Below are 20,398 nucleotides of genomic sequence, written 5' to 3'. Positions count from 1 at the left end.
TTACCGATAACGTAAATCACTTTCAGTTCAAGTTCACTGGTAGCGTAGACTGCATTGAGGCATCATAGGCTAGACAATCTTCTAGGCTTGTGATGGTTGGGTGGGAGGGAGACAGTTTTAACAAGCTTGTGAATCCCCGCAACCCATGTTCGTCGCATCAGTGCAGTGCTCCTGCCTGCTGAATCCAATCTCGCCCGATAGAGATAGGTTTCCCGCGGCGTCGAATATATGCCCATTTTTAACACCGGAGGGGATTTTAAATCAAACACTGGAAACTTTTATTTTAATTTCGAGTATAAGACGCACCTGAATTTAGGAGGCAATTTTAAGAAGAAAAATGTGCGTCCTATAGTCTATAGAATACGATATTCTAAGGCTTTAATGCGGAAGCGATTTACGTTAGAAAAAGAATTAGTGCCAATTATGGCCACCTGGCGCAAATCTGGTGAATGCAAAGAGACGTATAGGAATGTTTTCGTAACATAATAGATTAGGATCGGGACTTGGGCGGAAAGGTCAAAGAAGCGAGAATGGCATAATCTTGATTTTATTATTAATGACTGCTTACACAACTTGTTCAGGATGAGTTGGGGAGACGTCAACGAGGTGCTGCATCCGTGAAACGACTTTATCGACAGCTATTCGCAGCAGTTCCAATGAAACTTGGGCAGCATATTCCTCTATACTGGCCTTCGGATCAAGTTGAAACAGAACGTGTCAGGGCGGTAAACGCGTTCTTTTAGATGTCCCCAGAGCCAGAAGTCATACGAATTCAGATCGATGATCTTCCAGGCCATGCATCTGGAAAGCCTCTGGAAATCACCCGTTCGTGGAAGATTGCATTAAGCTGATATTAACTGGGTGAGCGATGTGAGTTGTTGCCTCATCTTGCATAAAAACAGTGGTTTCCACACAATTGCGCTCTTCCAAAACAGGAATCACACGCTGTACAAGGAGGTATCGATTACGTGAAGAAGTCACGGGACACCTGACAGGCTATCAGGGCAACGGATCGAGAATAGAGGAGCTTATGAATCCACAGCACACAATCACATACGGCCAATGCAGTGACTCTGCGTGCACTGTAAGTGCTTTAACAGTACCCTAAATTCGGCAGTTCTGCGTATTCGCTACACCGTGTAGAGTAAAATGTGTCTCGACACTCTGTGTAATATTGCTCGACCACATATCATCATCGATCGCTGCCAGAAACAAGAGCAAATTCAGAACGTTGCTATTGTTCGTGAGATTTCACTTGCTGCAGCGTCTGCATCTTGTATGGGTACCAGTGTAAAATAGCTCGCAAACACATTCGTATTGTTGAGCACGGGATGGACAGTTCTCGTGAAACTGCACGAGAACTAGCACTACACAGGTGCATGGGCAGTTACAGCAACAGCAACCTCGTCAGTAACTTCAGGATACTTCCCTCTCCCAGGTGCCACAGCGAGCTCTCCCGTGTTTCAGAATTTCATTATCATCTTCTTTAAACCATTTAATGTGATCGGACCTCTCGTCAGATCTTTCAGTCGACAGTAATCCTATAATGCAGCTCTGTAATTACTCTCGTTCACTTACAACAGTTTCGCTAATAGCTACGGCCTCTCACCTCGATACTGTTCACTCGCGTAATGGATTGCCAAAAGAGCGTGGATGACATACCGTCATATGAATAGTGTACAGCACCAGATTTGGTGGCCACAATTGGAACTTATTTTCTCTCCAACGTAAATCGCTTCCTTATTTACGCATTAGCATCTCTACCAAGTTTCGCTGCCGTACGATGATTACAGCCCACAATGGACCTGCGTAAGTGATGACGATGATGATGATGATGATGATGATGATGATGATGATGATGATATGATGACGTCCCATACTCCGGCGAGCGTTGGGGACGACGCAAGGTCCTAGCGAAGGTGGTTTGCCATTGCCTTCCTCCGACCGTAATGGGTATTAATGATGATGATGAAGGTGACACGACAACACCCAGTCATCTCGACGCAGGGAAAATCCCTGACCCTGCCCGTGCGCGGGAAGCGAGAACGCTACCGCAAGATCACGAGCTGCGACATACCTCCGTAAGCAGATGCACTTGTAATCACCCAGTACGTAGCGATCTTGCGGGGCCGCCCGAATAATATGCCTGTCCTCTAGGGCGCTAGTCGCCTGTGGTCACTGAGATCCTGTATGCCGTTGAGTATGGCCCTCCTGAACCCATAGATTCCATAATCGCATGGCACCTCTCGTATGTCGATCAAAGCGAGCAGCAGTATAGAATTACCATAAACCACCGTCTCGAAAGGCCACGATCCTGCCACCGTCGAATTCGGACACCTGCAGATGGACTTGTCACCTTCTTGCGTGAGGCACAACAAGATCTTCTCACAAAGCACCGACACTGAAATATGATTTATAAATGAGAAACCCGTTGTGTCATCTTTCCTTATATGCGGATTATATACATCAATATGTTTTGCAGTTGCGATTCGGTGCTAACCAATTGTCTAAGCAAACACGTTGCACACGTCATACGAATTTGACGTTTGTTGCATGCATGCATTATGATGCTGCAATTATAAAGTACGGCAGTATATAAAGGATGTAACTGGTATAGTTGCGTTTATTTTTATATGTGGTACCTTAATATTTACACACATCATTGTGTTGGTTGTATTTTCTGTGTTGAACACTCTTTTCTCGAACACGTCACAAACTGTACGACCTGATGTTTGCTGCACGGTTGTAACTGCACAACTAAGTGGACTACGCCTGCCAGATCGTTTTGCTTCCATGCATCCACACTACAATAACTGACCTGCTATCAAGGGGAAAACAAGCATAAATGGCATGCTCTTTCCACATGTACTTCGTGGTTCTACCCAACCTAAAAACATACGATTTGTAATATCTCTAATAATTAGTATGGAAATGACGTAAATACTCATATAATGTTGTTTAACACTCCGTCCTGTCACCAATAGAAATAAAATACATTAGATACATCTGACACGCCTTTGAATGCAGCTTGAGACCATGCTCAAATGTCAGTGACGTAAGGAGACCACAAAGTGAAATTCAGCCAGGCAAATATGCCCTCGTAATCTTTAATATTCTAAGATTCTGTCTCAAACATCGAATTTTAAACTCTCAATTGGCACCTCATTTTATGTACACGACTAAAGCGTAATTTAAAAGCATGTCACATGTTTCTCTCATTATTTCATTTCTTACTTTTAGGTAAATAATATACAAAACATTTGCCTGCATTCTTCAGTTTTTTCTTTCATTTTTTGTTCAAGTAACATGTGATATACACACATCAAAAAAGTTTTTCATCACCCCGGTTCACAGACACAGTCTCAAATATATAAACAACCATGCATGAGCAGCGCCTATTAGACAGAGGGGGTCCGACAGCCGATCAGTTCCAGTCATTCCACCAGAAAGGAGGTACACGGCTCATGTTGTCTGTAGGTCAACCATACCTAGACGGTCAATACCGCGGTTCGATGGCGTCCACATTGTTACTTTGTGCCAGGAAGGGCTCTCAACAAGGGAAGTGTCCAGGCGTCTCGGAGTGAACCAAAGCGGTGTTGTTCGGACATGGAGGAGCCACAGAGAGACAGGAACTGGTGATGACATGCCTCGCTCAGGCCGCCCAAGAGTTACTACCTCAGTGGATGACCGCTACCTACGGATTATGGCTCGGAGGAACCATGACAGCAACGCCACCATGTTGAATAATGCTTTTCGTGTAGCCACAGAACGTCGTGTTACGACTCAAGCTGTCAGAAATAGGCTGCATGATGCGCAACTTCACTCCCGAGTCCATGGCGAGGTCCATCTTTGCAACCACGACACCATGCAGCGAGGTACAGATGGGCCCAACAACATGCCGAATGGACCGCTCAGGATTGGCATCACGATCTCTTCACCGATGAGTGTCGCATATACCTTCAACTAGGCAATCGTCGGAGACATGTTTGGAGGCAACCTGGTCAGGCTGAACACCTTAGACACACTGTCCAGCAAGTGCAGCAAGGTGGAGGTTCCCTGTTGTTTTGGGGTGGCATTACGTGGGGCCGACGTACGCCACTGATGGTCATGGAAGGCGCCATAAAGGCTGTACGACCGATAGTGTAACCGTATCGACAGCATATTGGAGAGACATTCGTCTTCATGGACGCAATCATCGTGCACATCTTGTGAATGACTTCCTTCAGGATATTGACATCGCTCGTCTAGAGTAGCTAGCATGTTCTCCAGACATCTGCCTTATCGAACATGCCTGGGATATATTGAAAAGGGCTGTTTATGGACGACGTGACCCACCAACCACTCTGAGGGATCTACGCCCAATCGAAGTTGAGGAGTGGGGCAATCTTGACCAACAGTGCCTTGATGAACTTGTGGATAGTATGCCACGACGAATACAGGCACGCATCAATGCAAGAGGACGTGCTACTGAGTATTAGAGGTACCGGTGTGTACAGCAATCTGGACCACCACCTCTGAAGGTCTCGCTGTATGGTCGCAGAACATGAAATGTGTGGCTTTCATGAGCAATAAAAAGGGCAGAAATGATGTTTATATTGATCTCTATTCCAATTTTCTGTAGAGGTTCCGGAACTCTCGGGAACCGAGATGATGCTAAACTTTTTTTGATATGTGTAATGTATTTAAGTATCGTTCGGTATTCTATTAAGAGTATATAGATCAAGAGAAATTATGTAAGTTTCTATTTATGCTCTTATTTGATGTTTTTTTGACTCTTCACTCACATACCAAGCAGCCGCTGTTTGTAAAATATTTTAATTTTCTCTCACATCACCAACTAAGTTTTTCTTAATTTAATTAAGTTCAAGTAATTAAACTTTTTTTGCAATATTAGATCTCACGCTGCTCATTTTCATACCGCATTCCTCCATTTTCGACTTTTCATTTTGCTATGAGAAGTCTGACAATAATTTTCCCTGAAACCACTGAGTTAGTTTTCCTTAATTATCCTGATTGCTTTCCAAAAAAATGTTCAAATGTGTGTGTAATCTTATGGGACTTAACTGCTAAGGTCATCAGTCCCTAAGCTTACACACTACTTAACCTAAGTTATCCTAAGGACAAACACACACACCCATGCCCGAGGGAGGACTCGAACCTCCGCCGGGATCAGCCGCACAGTCCATGAGTGGAGCGCCTAGACCGCTCGGCTAATCCCGCGCGGCGCTTGCTTTCCAGCAATTAAAAGTTTTTTGTGAAAAACTAAATCTCACGTTGGTCAGTATGACACATCATTTGTTCGCTTTCCACGCTTCATTTGGCTATGAAAATTCGGACAAAAATCCTCTCTGTAATATTTCCTGGACAGGTAAGGTCTAATGGGACCAAACTTCTGAGGTCATCGGTCTCTAACCTTACACACTACTTAATCTAACTTATACTAACTTACGCTAAGGACAATACACACACTCTTGCCCGAGGAAGGACTCGAACCTGCGACGGGGAAAACAGACTAAATACGTTTTTTCTAATTACCCAAGTTACTTTCAAGCAATTAAATATTTTTTCTGGAAGTACTGTAGATCTCATGGTGGCGAATTTGATACCTGATATGTCAATTTAGTGCTATTTGTTCGGCTACAAAAATTTAGGCACAATTTCGGCTCAAATAAGTAATCAAATTTTCTTAATTACCTTGTTACTTTCAAACAATTAAATCTTTCTTTTTAAAACTAGATCTCACACTAGTGAATTGTAGCTTTCTCTCTCTTTGTCTGGCTACCCAAATTCGTTCAGAAATTCATTGTCTAATTTCTAGAGAGTCTGGTTTTCGCTCCACTCAAACATTTGACCAATAAGAAAGGAGGAAGTGCGGTCAGTCAAAGAAGAGAAGGGCAGACAAATATTTGGCAGAACAAACGAGAGATTACCAGAATGAGATTTTCACTCTGCAGCGGAGTGTGCGCTGATATGAAAGTTCCTGACAGATTAAAACTGTGTGCCGGACCGAGACTCGAACTCGGGACCTTTGCTTTCGCGGGAAAGTGCTCTGCCAACTGAGTTACCCAAGCATGACTCACGACCCGTCCTCACAGCTTCAGTTCTGCCAGTAGCTCGTCTCCTATCTTGCAAACTTGACAGAGCTCTTCTGCGACCCTTGCAGAACTAGCACTCTTGGAAGAAAGGATATTGCGGAGACATGGCTTAGCCACAGCCTGGGGGATGTTTCCAGAATGAGATTTTCACTCTGCAGCGGAGTGTGCGCTGATATTAAACTTCCCGGCAGATTAAAACTGTGTGCCAAACCGAGACTCGACCTCGGGACCTTTGCCTTTCGCGGGCAAGTGCTCTACCAACTGAGCTACCCAAGCACGACTCATGCCCCGTCCTCACAGCTTTACTTCTGCCAGTACCTCGTCTCCTACCTTCCATACTTCACAGAAGCTCTTCTGCGACCATTGCAGAACTAGCACTCCTGGAAGAAAGGATATTGCAGAGACATGGCTTAGCCACAGCCTAGGGGATGTTTCCAGAATGAGATTTTCACTCTGCAGCGGAGTGTGCGCTGGTACGATACTTGTTGACAGATTAAAACTGTGTGCCGGACCGAGACTCGAACTCGGGACCTTTGCTTTCTGCGGTCAAGTGCTCTACCAACTGAACTACCCAAGCACGACTCACGCCCCGTCCTCACAGCTTTACTTCTGCCAGTACCTCGTCTCCTACCTTCCAAAGTTCACAGAAGCTCTTCTGCGACCGTTGCTGAACTAGCACTCCTGGAAGAAAGGATATTGCGGGGACATGGCTTAGCCACAGCCTAGGGGATGTTTCCAGAATGAGATTTTCACTCTGCAGCGGAGTGTGCGCAGATATGAAACTTGCTGGAAGATTAAAACTGTGTGCCGGATCGAGACTCGAACTCGGGACCTTTGTCTTTGCAAAGGCCCAGAGTTCGATTCTCGGTCTGGCACACAGTTTTAATCTGTCAGGAAGTTTCAAACGAGAGATTATTTTAACCCTCGATGCCGATGACGATGATGACGTTGAATTTTTTATTTCCTTACCGCTTTTACTGACCACGTTGTAAGACATTCTAGTACAGGCGTTGAAGACCTGGCAGTTATTTACCCAAACGCGAGCCACAGATGAGACAAGAGGCGGCAGCTGCTAGGCAGAGCGCTGGACTGGGAGGCGGGCAGACGTACCGAGGTTGCAGGCGCCGTGGTGCAGCAGGCGCACGGCGCGGTGCGTGCGGCAGGCCTCGCGCCGCAGCGCGCACTCGTTGGAGTACGTCTTGCCGTCCGAGGCGCAGACGGGCGCCAGCTCGGGCGAGCACGTGCTCTCGCGGCAGCGGCACGACGCCACGCCCTCCCCGGACACCACGCACTCCTCGCCTTCGCCGCACGACAGCGACGAGCAGGGGTCCGGCGGGCCCGTCGCCTCCGTCGACGTGCCTAGCAGTACGTACAACGAGCGATGTCACTGCCTGCCGTCCACCACAACCGAGGCCTACGACAAAGACAGGCGGCGGCGCGTACGTCACGAAGGTAGTCCTGCGCTCGCTCGCTAGCTCAAATCAGCAGACAAACTACGTTTCTACACCTGTTAACTCGTCCACTGGACCTGACGGGATACCAATTCGATTCTACACAGAGTACGTGAAACAACTTACCCCCCTTCTAACACCTGTGTACAACAAGTCTCTAGAGGAACGGAAGGTTCCAAATGGTTGTAAAAGAGCACAGGTAGTTCCAGTTTCCAAGAAGGGTCGTCGAGCACATGCGCAAAACTAGAGGCCTATATCTCTGACATCTATCTGTTATAGAATTTTAGAACATGTTTTTTGCTCGGGCATCATGTCATTTCTGGAAACCCAGAATCTACTCTGTAGGAATCAACATGGATTCCGGAAACAGCGATCGTGTGAGACCCAACTCGATTTATTAGATACAGGCTCCCAGGTAGATGCCATTTTCCTTGACTTCCGGAAGGCGTCCGATACAGTTCCGCACTGTCGCCTGATAAACAAAGTAAGAGCTTACGGAATATCAGACCAGCCGTGTGGCTGGATTGAAGAGTTTTTAGCAAACAGAACACAGCATGTTATTATCAATGGAGAGACGTCGGCAGACGTTTAAGTAACCTCTGGCGTGCCACAGGGGAGTGTTATGGGACCATTGCTTTTCACAATACATATATAAATGACCTAGTAGATAGTGTCCGAAGTTCCATGAGGCTTTTCGCGGATGATGCTGTAGTATACAGAGAAGTTGCAGCATTGGAAAATTGCAGCGAAATGCAGGAAGATCTGCAGCGGATAGGCACTTGGTGCAGGGAGTGGCAACTGATCCTTAACATACACAAATGTAATGTATTGCGAATATATAGAAAGAAGGATCCTTTATTGTATGCTTATATGATATCGGAACAAACACTGGTAGCAGTTACTTCTGTAAAATATCTGGGAGTATGCATATGGAACGATTTGAAGTTGAATGATCATATAAAATTAATTGTCGGTAAGGCGGGTACCAGGTTGAGATTCATTGGGAGAGTCTTTAGAAAGTGTAGGCCGTCGACAAAGGAGGTGGCTTACAAAACACTCGCTCGACCTATACCTGAGTATTGCTCATCAGTGTGGGATCCGTACCAGGTCGGGTTGACAGAGGAGATAGAGAAGATCCAAAGAAGAGCGGCGCGTTTCGTCACAGGGTTATTTGGTAAGCCTGATAACGTTACGGAGATGTTTAGCAAACTCTGCAAGAGAGGCGCTCTGCTTGCTGTCCAGGTTTCGAGAGGGTGCCTTTCTGGATGAGGTATCGAAATATTGCTTCTTATACCTCCCGAGGAGATCACGAATGTAAAATTAGAGAGATTCGAGCGCGCACGGAGGCTTTCCGGCAGTCGTTCTTCCTGCGAATCATACGCGACTGGAACAGGAAAGGGAGGTAATTACAGAGGCACGTAAAGTGCCCTCCACCACACACCGTTGGGAGGCTTGCGGAGTATAAATGTAGATGTAGATGTAACTAGCCGTGTCCCTCCAAACGAAAACTGAATCTTCTACTGGAATCCGCTATTATGGAATCTTACTGTTATTAGTCCTATAATGATGGTAAGTCCATGGGCCTACTTATAATTTGTTACGGCTGCACTGACGTAAAATAAAATAAAATCATGCTAAAATCATTGTCAATTGCATAAGGCACCACTTCCAACATGTAATGAGTACTGCTGTAAACAAGCCGTTATACCATTTATATCGAGTATTGATCTTAAATTTTGATGTAGTACTGTTAATCAGTACAGCTTCATAATAGCAGATTCCAGTGGAAGATGCAATTATCGTCAGTACTTACACCCCCAGCTGCGCGTTAACAGGTTTAGAAACGCATTTTGTCTGCTGAGCTGAGCGAGCGAGCGAGTTCAGAACTACCTTCGTGACGTAAGCGCCGCGGCCCGTCTTTCTCGTGGGCCTCGACCACAACTTACTCTACGTCACACTCTCTGTTACTCTGGGCATTATTCGAGAAATCAAAACACATGCATACTCAGTATCCGCACATATCGATCGAAGTCTTATTAGCGGAGAGAAACAGTATGTCGTTCTCAATGAGGAGGCATCAGAAGCAAAGGCGGCGTCCAGCGTACCTCATGTTTCTGTGGTAAGGCCGCTGCTGTTCACAGTGTACTTATTTATTTTAACTTGTGAAATTAGTGTCTAGCTTCTCTCTGACATCAGCGTTTCATACATACAGTATTTCTTTACAGTGTTGTTACTTAACAGATAACAATGATTTTAATGTGATAAATATGAATAAAATCGTATTAATATACACCGACCAGCCAGACCATTATGACCAATTACGTAATACCCGGTGTGCCCACATTCCGCTCAGATAACAGCGGCGACGCTTTATGGCATGGGAGAAATGGGGCCTTGGTAGGTCGCTGGGTGGAGTTGGCGTCACATCTGCAGTAGCAATGCTGATAAAATATTGGTATATCGATATCTTCCCCAGACAATATCCATAAATATCGGCGATAGTTTCTTCCTACATATATCGATATGTCGATACTAAAATGGCAATATCCAGTGCCGATATTTTTATTTTATATTATACTTTTTTCGCAGTTTTCGGTAAATATTTAAAATTGTTCTCTTGAAATTGTAGAACTTAATTTAACTTTCACTGTGTGAAGGAGCCTAACTACGTTTTGAGCTTTCGTCACCTACAGTCTTTCTCTTCGACTGTGTCAAGCAAATGTAGGTGGCACAAAAGAGGAAGTCCGTCTGCTCTGGGGGGTGTAGGTGTGACAGGAATAACAACATGTGAAGAAATAACACGCCAGTTGCACCGAAAAACAATATTTAACGCAGCTAGTGTGCTATTTCTTCACATCGGCATTCTTCTAAAAGAGTTGCTGAAAATGAGGAACAAGAATCTAAATGACAAGATTGGTGTTTGTGGCGGGTGCAGACGTGTGACAGGGAATCCTGAGGTAATCGGCGCTCGGCGCCACCAAAAGAAACTACAACGTTTAACTTCAGCTCACTATTTTCTACATCATCAAGAAAGAAAAAACCTTTATTTCAATATGAAGCCAATGAAAAAATAAGAGAATAGGGTATGAGACATCAACTGGAATGAAATATTGCATGAAAAACCACCATGTACACAGTTGTTAATTAAGAACACAAGATTATTTACAATGTGCAGCCGATATTTTAATGTCCCCATATGTCAGTACTTTTTCCTACTATGTATATCGATTCTATCATTAGATATATCGAGAACAGGTAGTAACACATTTTAATTATCGATATATCGGATTCATGATGGTTTTAAAAATATCAACAGTCCTAGTCTGCACACACAAGTGACGCAATTCCCATAAATTACGGGGAGGGTGTGATGACTGACACCACGTGCAATTACATCACAGATGTGTTCGATCGGATTCAGATCTGGCGAGTTGGGAGGCGAGCACATCATCTGGAATTCGAAACTGTGCTCCAAGAACCGCTCCATCACACTCCTGGCCTTGTGACATGGCGCATTATCTTGTTGAAAAATGCCACTGCCGCCGGGAAACGTAATCGTCAGGAAAGGGTGTACGTGGTCTGCAACCAGTGTACGATACTCCTTGGTCATTATGGTGCCTTGCACGAGTTCCATTGGACCCATGAATGCCCATGGGAATGTTCCCTAGAGCATAATGGAGCCGCCGCCGGCTTGTCTCCACCCCGCAGTATAGGTGTCAAGGAGCTGTTCCCCTGGAAGACGATGTATTCGCACGCTCCCATCGGCATGATGAAGAAGGCATCGGGATTCATCAGACCATGCAACGCTCTGCCACTGCGCCAGCGTCCAGTACCGATGGTCACGGCCCATTTAAGTCGTAGTCGCCGATGTCGTGGTGTTAATATTGGCGCATGCATGGGTCATCGGCTGCGGAGCATCATCCTTAGGAGTATTCGGTGCACTGTATGTGTTGTGGATTGGCAAGAGAGCCAACCCTGTATGAGAGGAAGCCGAAAGGCACGCGTTTTAGCTCACGCAGGCTGGCGTGAGGTCTGGAACAGGACAAGGAAATTAGACTTTAGCAAAAAACGTACGTTGCTGCTGGAATACTTAACTTTAATCCATAAATGGTGAACATCGCTCTTGATGGTACATGTTTTACAGTATCAATAGTAACTGGTAATGGCGCCTTGCTAGGTCGTAGCAAATGACGTAGCTGAAGGCTGTGCTAACTATAGTCTCGGCAAATGAGAGCGTATTTTGTCACTGAACCATCGCTAGCAAAGTCTGTTGTACAACTGGGGCGAGTGCTAGGAAGTGTCTCTAGACCTGCCGTGTGGCGGCGCTCGGTCTGCAATCACTGATAGTGGCGACACGCGGGTCCGACGTATACTAACGGACAGCGGGCGATTTAAAGGCTACCACCTTGCAAGTGTGGTGTCTGGCGGTGACACCACAGTATGTTAGACACATTTGTGCTCTGCCGAACATTAATGTCTTATGTTAGTTCCACCACAGTTCGTCGCCTTTTCAAATGGTTCAAATGGCTCTAAGCACTATGGGACTTAACATCTGAGGTCCCCTAGAACTTAGAACTACTTAAACCTAACTATCCTGAGGACATCACACATTTTCATGCCCGACGCAGGATTCGAACCTGCGACCGTAGCGGTCGCGCGGTTCCGGACTGAAGCACCTAGAACCGCTCGGCCACCCCGGCCGGCACGTCGCCTGTCCTGTTTCAACAGTCTGCGCAGCTTACGTCGTGTGGCATCTGTAATGCCGCGACCCCTGGAGGTGGTTCCACCTTGGTTCCGCCACCTTTTTGAAAACACTCATCACAGCACTTCTCGAACACCCGACAAGTCGTACAGTTTCCGAAATGCTCATGCCGATCCTCCGGGCCATCACAATTAGCCCTCGGTCAAACTCAGATAGATCGCGCGCCTCCCCCATTCTGCACAAGGGCGGTACGCTCACTGATACTGAATCCATCGTGCGTGTGCCTTACGAGAAGTCATTCCTCCCCAGGTGACGCTGCTACCGCCTAGATATGTTTATGTCGATAATATGTCGGCGGTCATAATGTTCTGGCTGATCAGTGTAACAGATTTTAATATATGTAAACTAATGTAATACTACTGTCTCCGAAGAAGTTATGTTAATATTAACAGTACTACAATTACTGCTGTCCCTGCTGCCGCTAATAATAATAACAATAATAATAATAATAAGCACCCGTATCATCTAACACAGCCACACACCGATCAAGACGCATCCAACACATGGCTAAGAAAAGGCAATATATACAGTGAGACGGAAGGATTCATGATTGCAATACAGGATCAAATAATAAACACCAGATATTACAGCAAGCATATTATAAAAGATCCCAATACCACAACAAATAAATGCAGACTTTGCAAACAACAAATAGAAACAGTAGGTCACATCACAAGCGGATGTACAATACTAGCAAATACAGAATACACCAGAAGACATGACAATGTAGCAAAAATAATACATCAGCAACTTGCCATACAACATAAACTAATAAAACAACACGTTCCCACATACAAGTATGCACCACAAAATGTACTGGAGAATGATGAATGCAAATTATACTGGAACAGAACCATTACAACAGATAAAACAACACCACATAACAAACCTGACATCATACTCACCAATAAAAAGAAGAAATTAACACAACTAATCGAAATATCCATACCCAATACAACAAATATACAGAAGAAAACAGGACAAAAAATTGAAAAATACATCCAACTGGCAGAGGAAGTCAAGGACATGTGGCATCAGGATAAAGTTGACATTATACCAATTATACTATAAACTACAGGAGTCATACCACACAATATCCACCAGTACATCAACGCAATACAGTTACATCCAAACGTATATATACAGGTACAGAAATCTGTAATTATTGATACATGTTCAGTTACAAGAAAGTTCCTAAATGCAATGTAACATATACCGTACAGTTAAAAGGAAGTCACGCTTGATCAAGGTCTGCGTCACTTTCCATTTTTAACCAGACATAACGTCTGAGAAAGGAAAGAAGTAATAATAATAATAATTATCTCTATCTTTACTCCACTACCCCATGAAAATTTGTCTGGTGGTTTCGGGGATTAGCGTGTACAAACAGACAACCAGACGGACACAAGTTTTAGATGAAATTTAAATCTTTTTTCTTCGTGATCCGATTTTGATGAATTAAGCCTATACGTTCCTCTAAGCTATGCCCAAGATATCTCTGAAATCCACACGAAATTTTGTCAAGTAGTTTTGGAGATTAGCGTGTCCAAACAGACGGACACACGGTTTTAGATAAAACAAAACAACGATATCTTTTTTTTTTGTCCGAGATCCGATTTTGATGAAATAAAGCATATATTTTTCGGCAAACCATGCTCATGTCACCTGTGAAAACACGAAGAAAATTTGTCAAGTAGTTTTTGAGATTAGCGCGTCCAAAAGGACTGTGAGACAGTGCGCTTTTACAGTTACACATAAGCTAAGCGTAGCTTGACGCAACGTACAGGAGCCGGCCGTTGTGGCCGATCGGTTCTAGGCACTTCAGTCCGGAACTGCGCGACCGCTACGGTCGCAGGTTCGAATCCTGCCTCTGGCATGGATGTGTGTGATGTCCTTAGGATACTTAGGTTTAAGTAGTTCTAAGTTCTAGGGGACTGACGACCTCAGATGTCTCAGATGCTCAGAGCGATTTGAACAATTTTTGCAACGTACAGGCGTTATTTCATCAGGATTGGATCATAAAGAAAAAAGACATCGAGAATCAAATTTCATCTAAAACCTTCGTGTCTGTCTAATTGTGTGTTTGAAAACGCTGGTTTCCAAAATTTCCAGCCGATGTTTCATGGGGTTTTGACAGGTAAAGTGAGGGTAGTTTGGGGCAACAGAGGAACATACAGGCTTCATTTGATCAAAATCGGATCACAGGAGAAACGATATCGTAATATGAAGTTTTGTAAATGTGAAAGTGTGTTAGTCTGTTGCCTTTTCACGACTAAATCGCTGAATCGACTTTGATGAAATTTGGTGTGGAGATAACTTGAATGCTGAGGACGAACACAGATATTTTAAAAAGTAAAAAAAAAAAAAATCCACCCTTAAAAGTGTGAAGAAGTGAATGGAACACATTTTATCATCAGTAAACAAAAACTAAGTTAAAAAATTATTAAATTTCTTTCATAATGTACACATTGTAATATATATTGCCACTTAAATAGCACAATGCGTAGATGCGCACAGCTGCTCATGTCCATCCGCATGCACCATTCGGCAGCAACACTCTATGCGTGCCACACCTAATGGTGGGACGGTAGGTGGGGGCCGCATCGTGCTACGCTTACCCGAACAGTCAGATACCTGAGAGCAGCTGACATTACTGCCTGTACAATAGCTTATTTACTTAGCACCATTCATATTAACAAAGCTGCCGATATGCGAGCATAGCCTTGGGTGACAGCTAGTAAGAATGACAGTACACTGCCTTACAAAATGTGAAGCATCCTGAAGAGTAGGAGGAAACGAAATTAAACTTCATGGGTTGAGATGGTACGTAATGCTATTCCATTCATTAAAAAACTGGGTCAAATTTCCAAAGCACGGTAGTAGGAACCCACTTATCAATATGACGTTGCAAGCACTGATTCGGTTGGGAAGGGGTCATCAGGGTGTTGTATCCTATCCAGAGGCGAGCTAGTTCACATTTGTTAGAACTGGTCCTTGAAATCCTGGACAGACACTATGACAGAGTTGACGGCCTAGCTGGACCCACACTTGTTCTACCGCAGACAGATCTGGGTATCTTACTGGCCACAACAGTACCTCAAAAGTACTCATATAGTTCATAGAGAAGCGTGCCGTATGTGCACCAGCGTTGCCCTACTGAAAAACAGCACCACGATACTGTCGCATGGCATTTAAGACTCGAGAATGCTGGATATCCGTGAATGTGAATACAGTTGTGTCTTCAGAGTTCCCTCAGTCACTACCAGTCGGGACCTGACGTCAGACCTGGTGGCTCCCCACACCACAACGCCAGGACTGACATTACTGTGCCTCTTCAAAAAACTGCAAGAAATGGACCTCTCACCAGGGCACCGCCTTACTCGCCGACAATGGACATCCGGGGTAGTGCAGAATCGTGATTTATTGCTGAACACAACGCGACGCCATTTTTCAGCAGTCCATGGTTCCCGGTGGCGGCACCAGCCCATCAGCCGTTTGTGTTGTGACGCCAACATCAGCCTGCGCATGAGACGATGATTCTTTAGCTTGGCTGCTGCTGGTCTCCGACCAATTGTCTGAGATGACACAAAATGTTGCGGGAGGTCCTTCACTTGTTTTCGTATTACAGGCGCTGATGTGAAGGGGTTGATATATGCTTGCTGCACAGTACAGTCATGCTCCCTTGCTGTGAACAACTGTAACCTTAACAACTACTATTCCTGCCCCCACGTTCCCATGCAGTCCAACATCGGGCCACTGTCTCATCCAAGTGCTCCACAAATCTCAATATTGCACCATTCGACCAGTCGCATGAATGGAGACGCACAATGAGGTCCTTTTCAAATTTTGTCTGGTGCTGATAACGCTGCCCCATACGATTACGCCGCATTTCTCTGTCCTTCAGTGATCACTCTACATCTGACGCTGTTCTCGCCCCTTAGGTATCCTACCGGGCCTGGTAACAACACTAAACACGGACAACACTAGTGAACTCTGGAGGCTGTTCTGCCTGTCAGAGAGAATTTCCACCCTTAGTCATTTAGATACCCGCCGATGCTGCGTACTTGTATGAAGTTACGTTAACATACGAGCATGTCTTCTGGCCGGTTCACTTTTTTTTCACACGATATAACAGCGGCAAACGCAAAATGTCCGTACAGGAGAGTGCAAAAGTGGTATTTTATGAAATAGCGAGTTACAAGGGAAGGAAGTTTAGATAGACTGGAACAGTAAATTCAGGTAGACTGCAGCATCTGAGAGCTCTGAAAATGAAGAACATCTAGTTGGGAAGAAGGATACTTAGTTGTTAAGAGGTAGCGAGTGCGTGCAGAAACAATGACAGCATTATTGTTGCTTTAGTAAATATCTTATTAACTGTCTTTTGAAGCTGGAGTTGTTATTCAGTTCTCTGGTATAGTGAGGGGAGTTGTTTCAGAGTCAGATTCCTGCTGCTGAAAAGGACTTCAGCAAAGAGGCAGAGTGATGGATTGGGACAGAAAGGGTTCTTCTCTGATGGCAAACCGCGTTTCTCCTGTGTGGTTCAGACAAGAGCATCGAGGTCGAAGAGACATACGGTGGGTGACGTTTAAATGAAGACATTGAAATATCTCGTCCACCCCGATAGCTGAGTCGTCAGCGTGAAAGATTGCCATCCTACGGGCCCGGGTTCGATTCCCGGCTGGGTCGTGGATTTTCTCCACTCAGGGACGGGTGTTGTGTTGTATTCATCATTATTTCACTCCTATCCGGCGCGTAGGTCGCCCAAAGTGGCGTCGAATGTAAAAAGACCTGCATCAAGGCGGCCGGACCTGCCCCGTAAGGGGCTTCTCGGTCAGTGACGCCAAACGCTCATTTCCATTTTTCCACTAAAATATCTCGGAAACATCACATTGGATCCAAAAAGTTTATAGTTAAAATTTGTTCGTCTCGGAGAGGGACATCCCATGATACCAAACTCAGCCCCACACCCCACCCCGCGTGTGTGTATGTGGGAGGAGTGGGAGGGGGGGTGACTTTTTAATCTTAAGTGGGAACCCCATTTTTATTACAGATTCGGATTCTACGGAAAAAATACATGTTTCGCCCAAAATATTTTTTTTTGTTACGCGACAGATGGCGCTGTAATCGAAAAAAAGAAGGTGGGTAGAAAATCTTCTGTTACAAATTTCAATCCACTGAAACTTGAATTAACCGCCCACCTCCACAGTGCGAGGATAGGACAGGCAGTTGTTTCTAACTTTTAAGTGTGACTGCACTACCTGTTGCGATAAGTCGTAGTTCACTACACGGCCACAGTGGCGCGTCGAGCAGTCCCCCTGGAGGAATACAACGTTGAGAATAGGGTTTCCCATTAAAAATTATGAAATAATTGCCTGTCCAACCCTCGTAGCTTGGAGGTGGGGGGTTAATTCAAGTGTTATTGGATAGCATTTTGATTTTTCCGATTGCAGTGCCATCTGTCGCGAAACGAAAAAAATGTTTCAAGCCAGATTTATGTATTTTTGTCCGTACAATCCGAATCTGTAATAAAAATGGGGGCTCTCATTTAAGATTTAAAGGTTGCTCCCCGACCCCACACATGGGGTAGGGTGGGCAGTCGCATTTGGTATAAATGGATGTCCCTTTCCAACCGAACAAATTTTAACTATCAGTCGTTTGGATCCGATGTGTAGTTTTCGAGATATTTCAATGTCTAGAGATAAATTGAACACGGTGTATATGGGGAACGGTGTACATTGACAAGGCGGTTGGGGAGAAGGAAATCTTTGCGTTTATCTGCACATAGGCAGGATAACTGTGCATAAGATGCTGAAATATGATCAAAGAGTCGAACGTCACACATATATCAAATGTAGGCATTCATCGCCAGTTTTAGGCATCATGAGGGTTCCTGAAAAAGACATTGCCGGATAACATCGTTGTTATCAACAGTATAAGTGCAAGTACTTGTATAACTTTCTTTGTCATTTCAAAAGGGATGAGCGGTTCATGTTTTTTTAAGGCATTGAGATTTGCTGATATCTTTTTGTACACTGCAGCTGTGTGCTCAGCCCAGTTTAGCTCCTCATCTGTTATTACTCCTAGACTGTTTTCTGAGGGAGAGAAACTAATATACGACCCATTTAGGATTAAAGATGGTAAGGATTCCTGATGTTTCGGGATAATGAGTCTACTATGAGCAACCAGGACCTCCGGGGTTTTGGATGGATTGAAATTTGGCCCTATATTCTGAGCCCATTTTGAATGTGCACGTATGTCAGCATAGAAATTCTCGACAGCTGTCTTCAAGTTTTTTTTAGATGTAACTGGATGTTATCAGCATGCTTGTGGTACTTACAATAGGACAGAACTGATCTCACGTCATTGACATACAATGAATGAAATTTAGGAGCAAATACGTAACCCTGTCGGACGTATGATACTGTCTGCAGTCCGACTTTATGGTACCGGACCTAACGCGTTGTTGGCGAGGCGTCAGGTTCGAGCGAAACCAAGCACTGTACTTGGAGAGAAATTTAGGCTGCTAATTTTGACCTCGTCGCGTGCTGGCGTGATGACTAGGTGGCGTTCACAGGGACCTTGGGCGGAGGATTAAAGGAGTTGTCCTTGGCAGCCACATGTCCTCTATGGTTGATAGCGTCAGGGGGTTTGGTTTATAGGTTTCACACAAAAAACATGAAATCCGAAGAACTTCTGTTACCAGGCGAAGTGGAAAGAGGCCCAGTAGGTTGTAAGTAAAGCCAGGAACGAGGCATGATTTAAAGCTAGAGAAGACATAGCACATGGTAAATGCCCATGCAGAGAAACCGTAGAAGGTCCTCACGACAATAAGAACACAAAATACAGATCATGCTGGGATTAGTGTAACAAGCACTGAAGGATAGATAACGCATTATTATACATTATTTACCGAAGACAGGGTCCGTTTCTTAGAACCCACAATGCATGAAGACTGGAGAGTGGAGAATATCCCACCAGTAACACCCGATGAGTTGCTTAAAATGTGAAATAAGTGAAGACTGACAAAGTTCAGGGCCAAAGTAGCGTAGATATCGAACCAGTGATGCTATATGAAATCTTGGCGAAAATCCACAACAAATGCTTAAGAGGACTTTAAGTTCCAGGTGAATGGAGGTAAATCAGTTTAGTTTATCAGGGTAAAGATGCAAATACATGATTCAGAAGAGAAGAACGGATTTAGATTGGGATCTTCATGCTTAGGTGGGATACTTATTTTATGGAATTTCGCAGAGAAACAAGGCGCCAAGGGCTTAGCGCTAGAAACTCATTTAGCCCTTGTGGACTGCAGAAATCCTACGGCACTGTTCTACGAAATAGGCTTTCAGTCATCATGATAAATCGGGACGTATCGGCCACGTATTTTAAAGCTATACAAAATTTTGTGCACGCTGTGCTAGTTCGGTTAACGGAAGAAACATAGTTTAACAGTCATTCATAGTTTCCAGAGGACTTCAACAAGGATGCTCTATGGTGCTAAGCAAATTTCACATCTATTTAGAGGATTCCTTAAGAGACGGCGAAAAAGTATTGCGGAATGGAAATAACCGCAGAAAAAAACTTTGTGTACCGTTCTCGTTGCTGTTGATCAGTTTATAATAACCGGAGAAAAGGACGATACTGCGAAAACTGTACTAACAATACGAAGAATGGGGACTGACAATTAACATGCACAAAATGATTATTTAGCAGCAGATATTTAACTAACAAAAGCATAGGATATGATAGCGAGTATCGCTGCCATTCACTGTCTAAAGAAATGTTTACGTAAATAACTAAATAGGCCAAGGAGAAGAGCAATAAGACATCTCAAATCTTTTCTCTAGAATAGAAATATTACAAAAAGGACTAAGCAAGCCATCTACAAAATTAATTGTTGAAGGTATTGCTGTATATGACGCAGAAACATATGAACTACGAGAGAGAGAGAGAGAGAGAGAGAGAGAGAGAGAGAGAGAGAGAGAGAGTTGTTACTGGTACTCGACGCGTACTTTTCAAGAAGCTGTGGCGTGAAGAATAATACAGTAAGAGGGATTATCGCACCCAGAAAGATGATAAATGCAGCAGAAACA

General features: G+C 44.5%; 1 protein-coding gene across 1 annotated transcript in view; it reads right to left on the bottom strand.

Moving 5' to 3' along the window:
- The window catches only part of LOC126158346 (agrin-like), a 566,092-nt gene that overhangs the window by 194,478 nt on the left and 351,216 nt on the right, over nucleotides 1–20,398 (bottom strand). Inside the window, exon 6 of the mRNA XM_049916436.1 lies at nucleotides 7,206–7,454. Coding sequence (XP_049772393.1) covers nucleotides 7,206–7,454 — 249 coding nt within the window. The remainder of the gene's footprint in view (nucleotides 1–7,205; nucleotides 7,455–20,398) is intronic.

The sequence above is a fragment of the Schistocerca cancellata genome, chromosome 2, assembly GCF_023864275.1.
Source record: "Schistocerca cancellata isolate TAMUIC-IGC-003103 chromosome 2, iqSchCanc2.1, whole genome shotgun sequence".
Classification (NCBI taxonomy): domain Eukaryota; kingdom Metazoa; phylum Arthropoda; class Insecta; order Orthoptera; family Acrididae; genus Schistocerca; species Schistocerca cancellata.
Note: the sequence above shows the minus strand (reverse complement) of the source record. Positions and strands in the feature narration are given on the sequence as shown.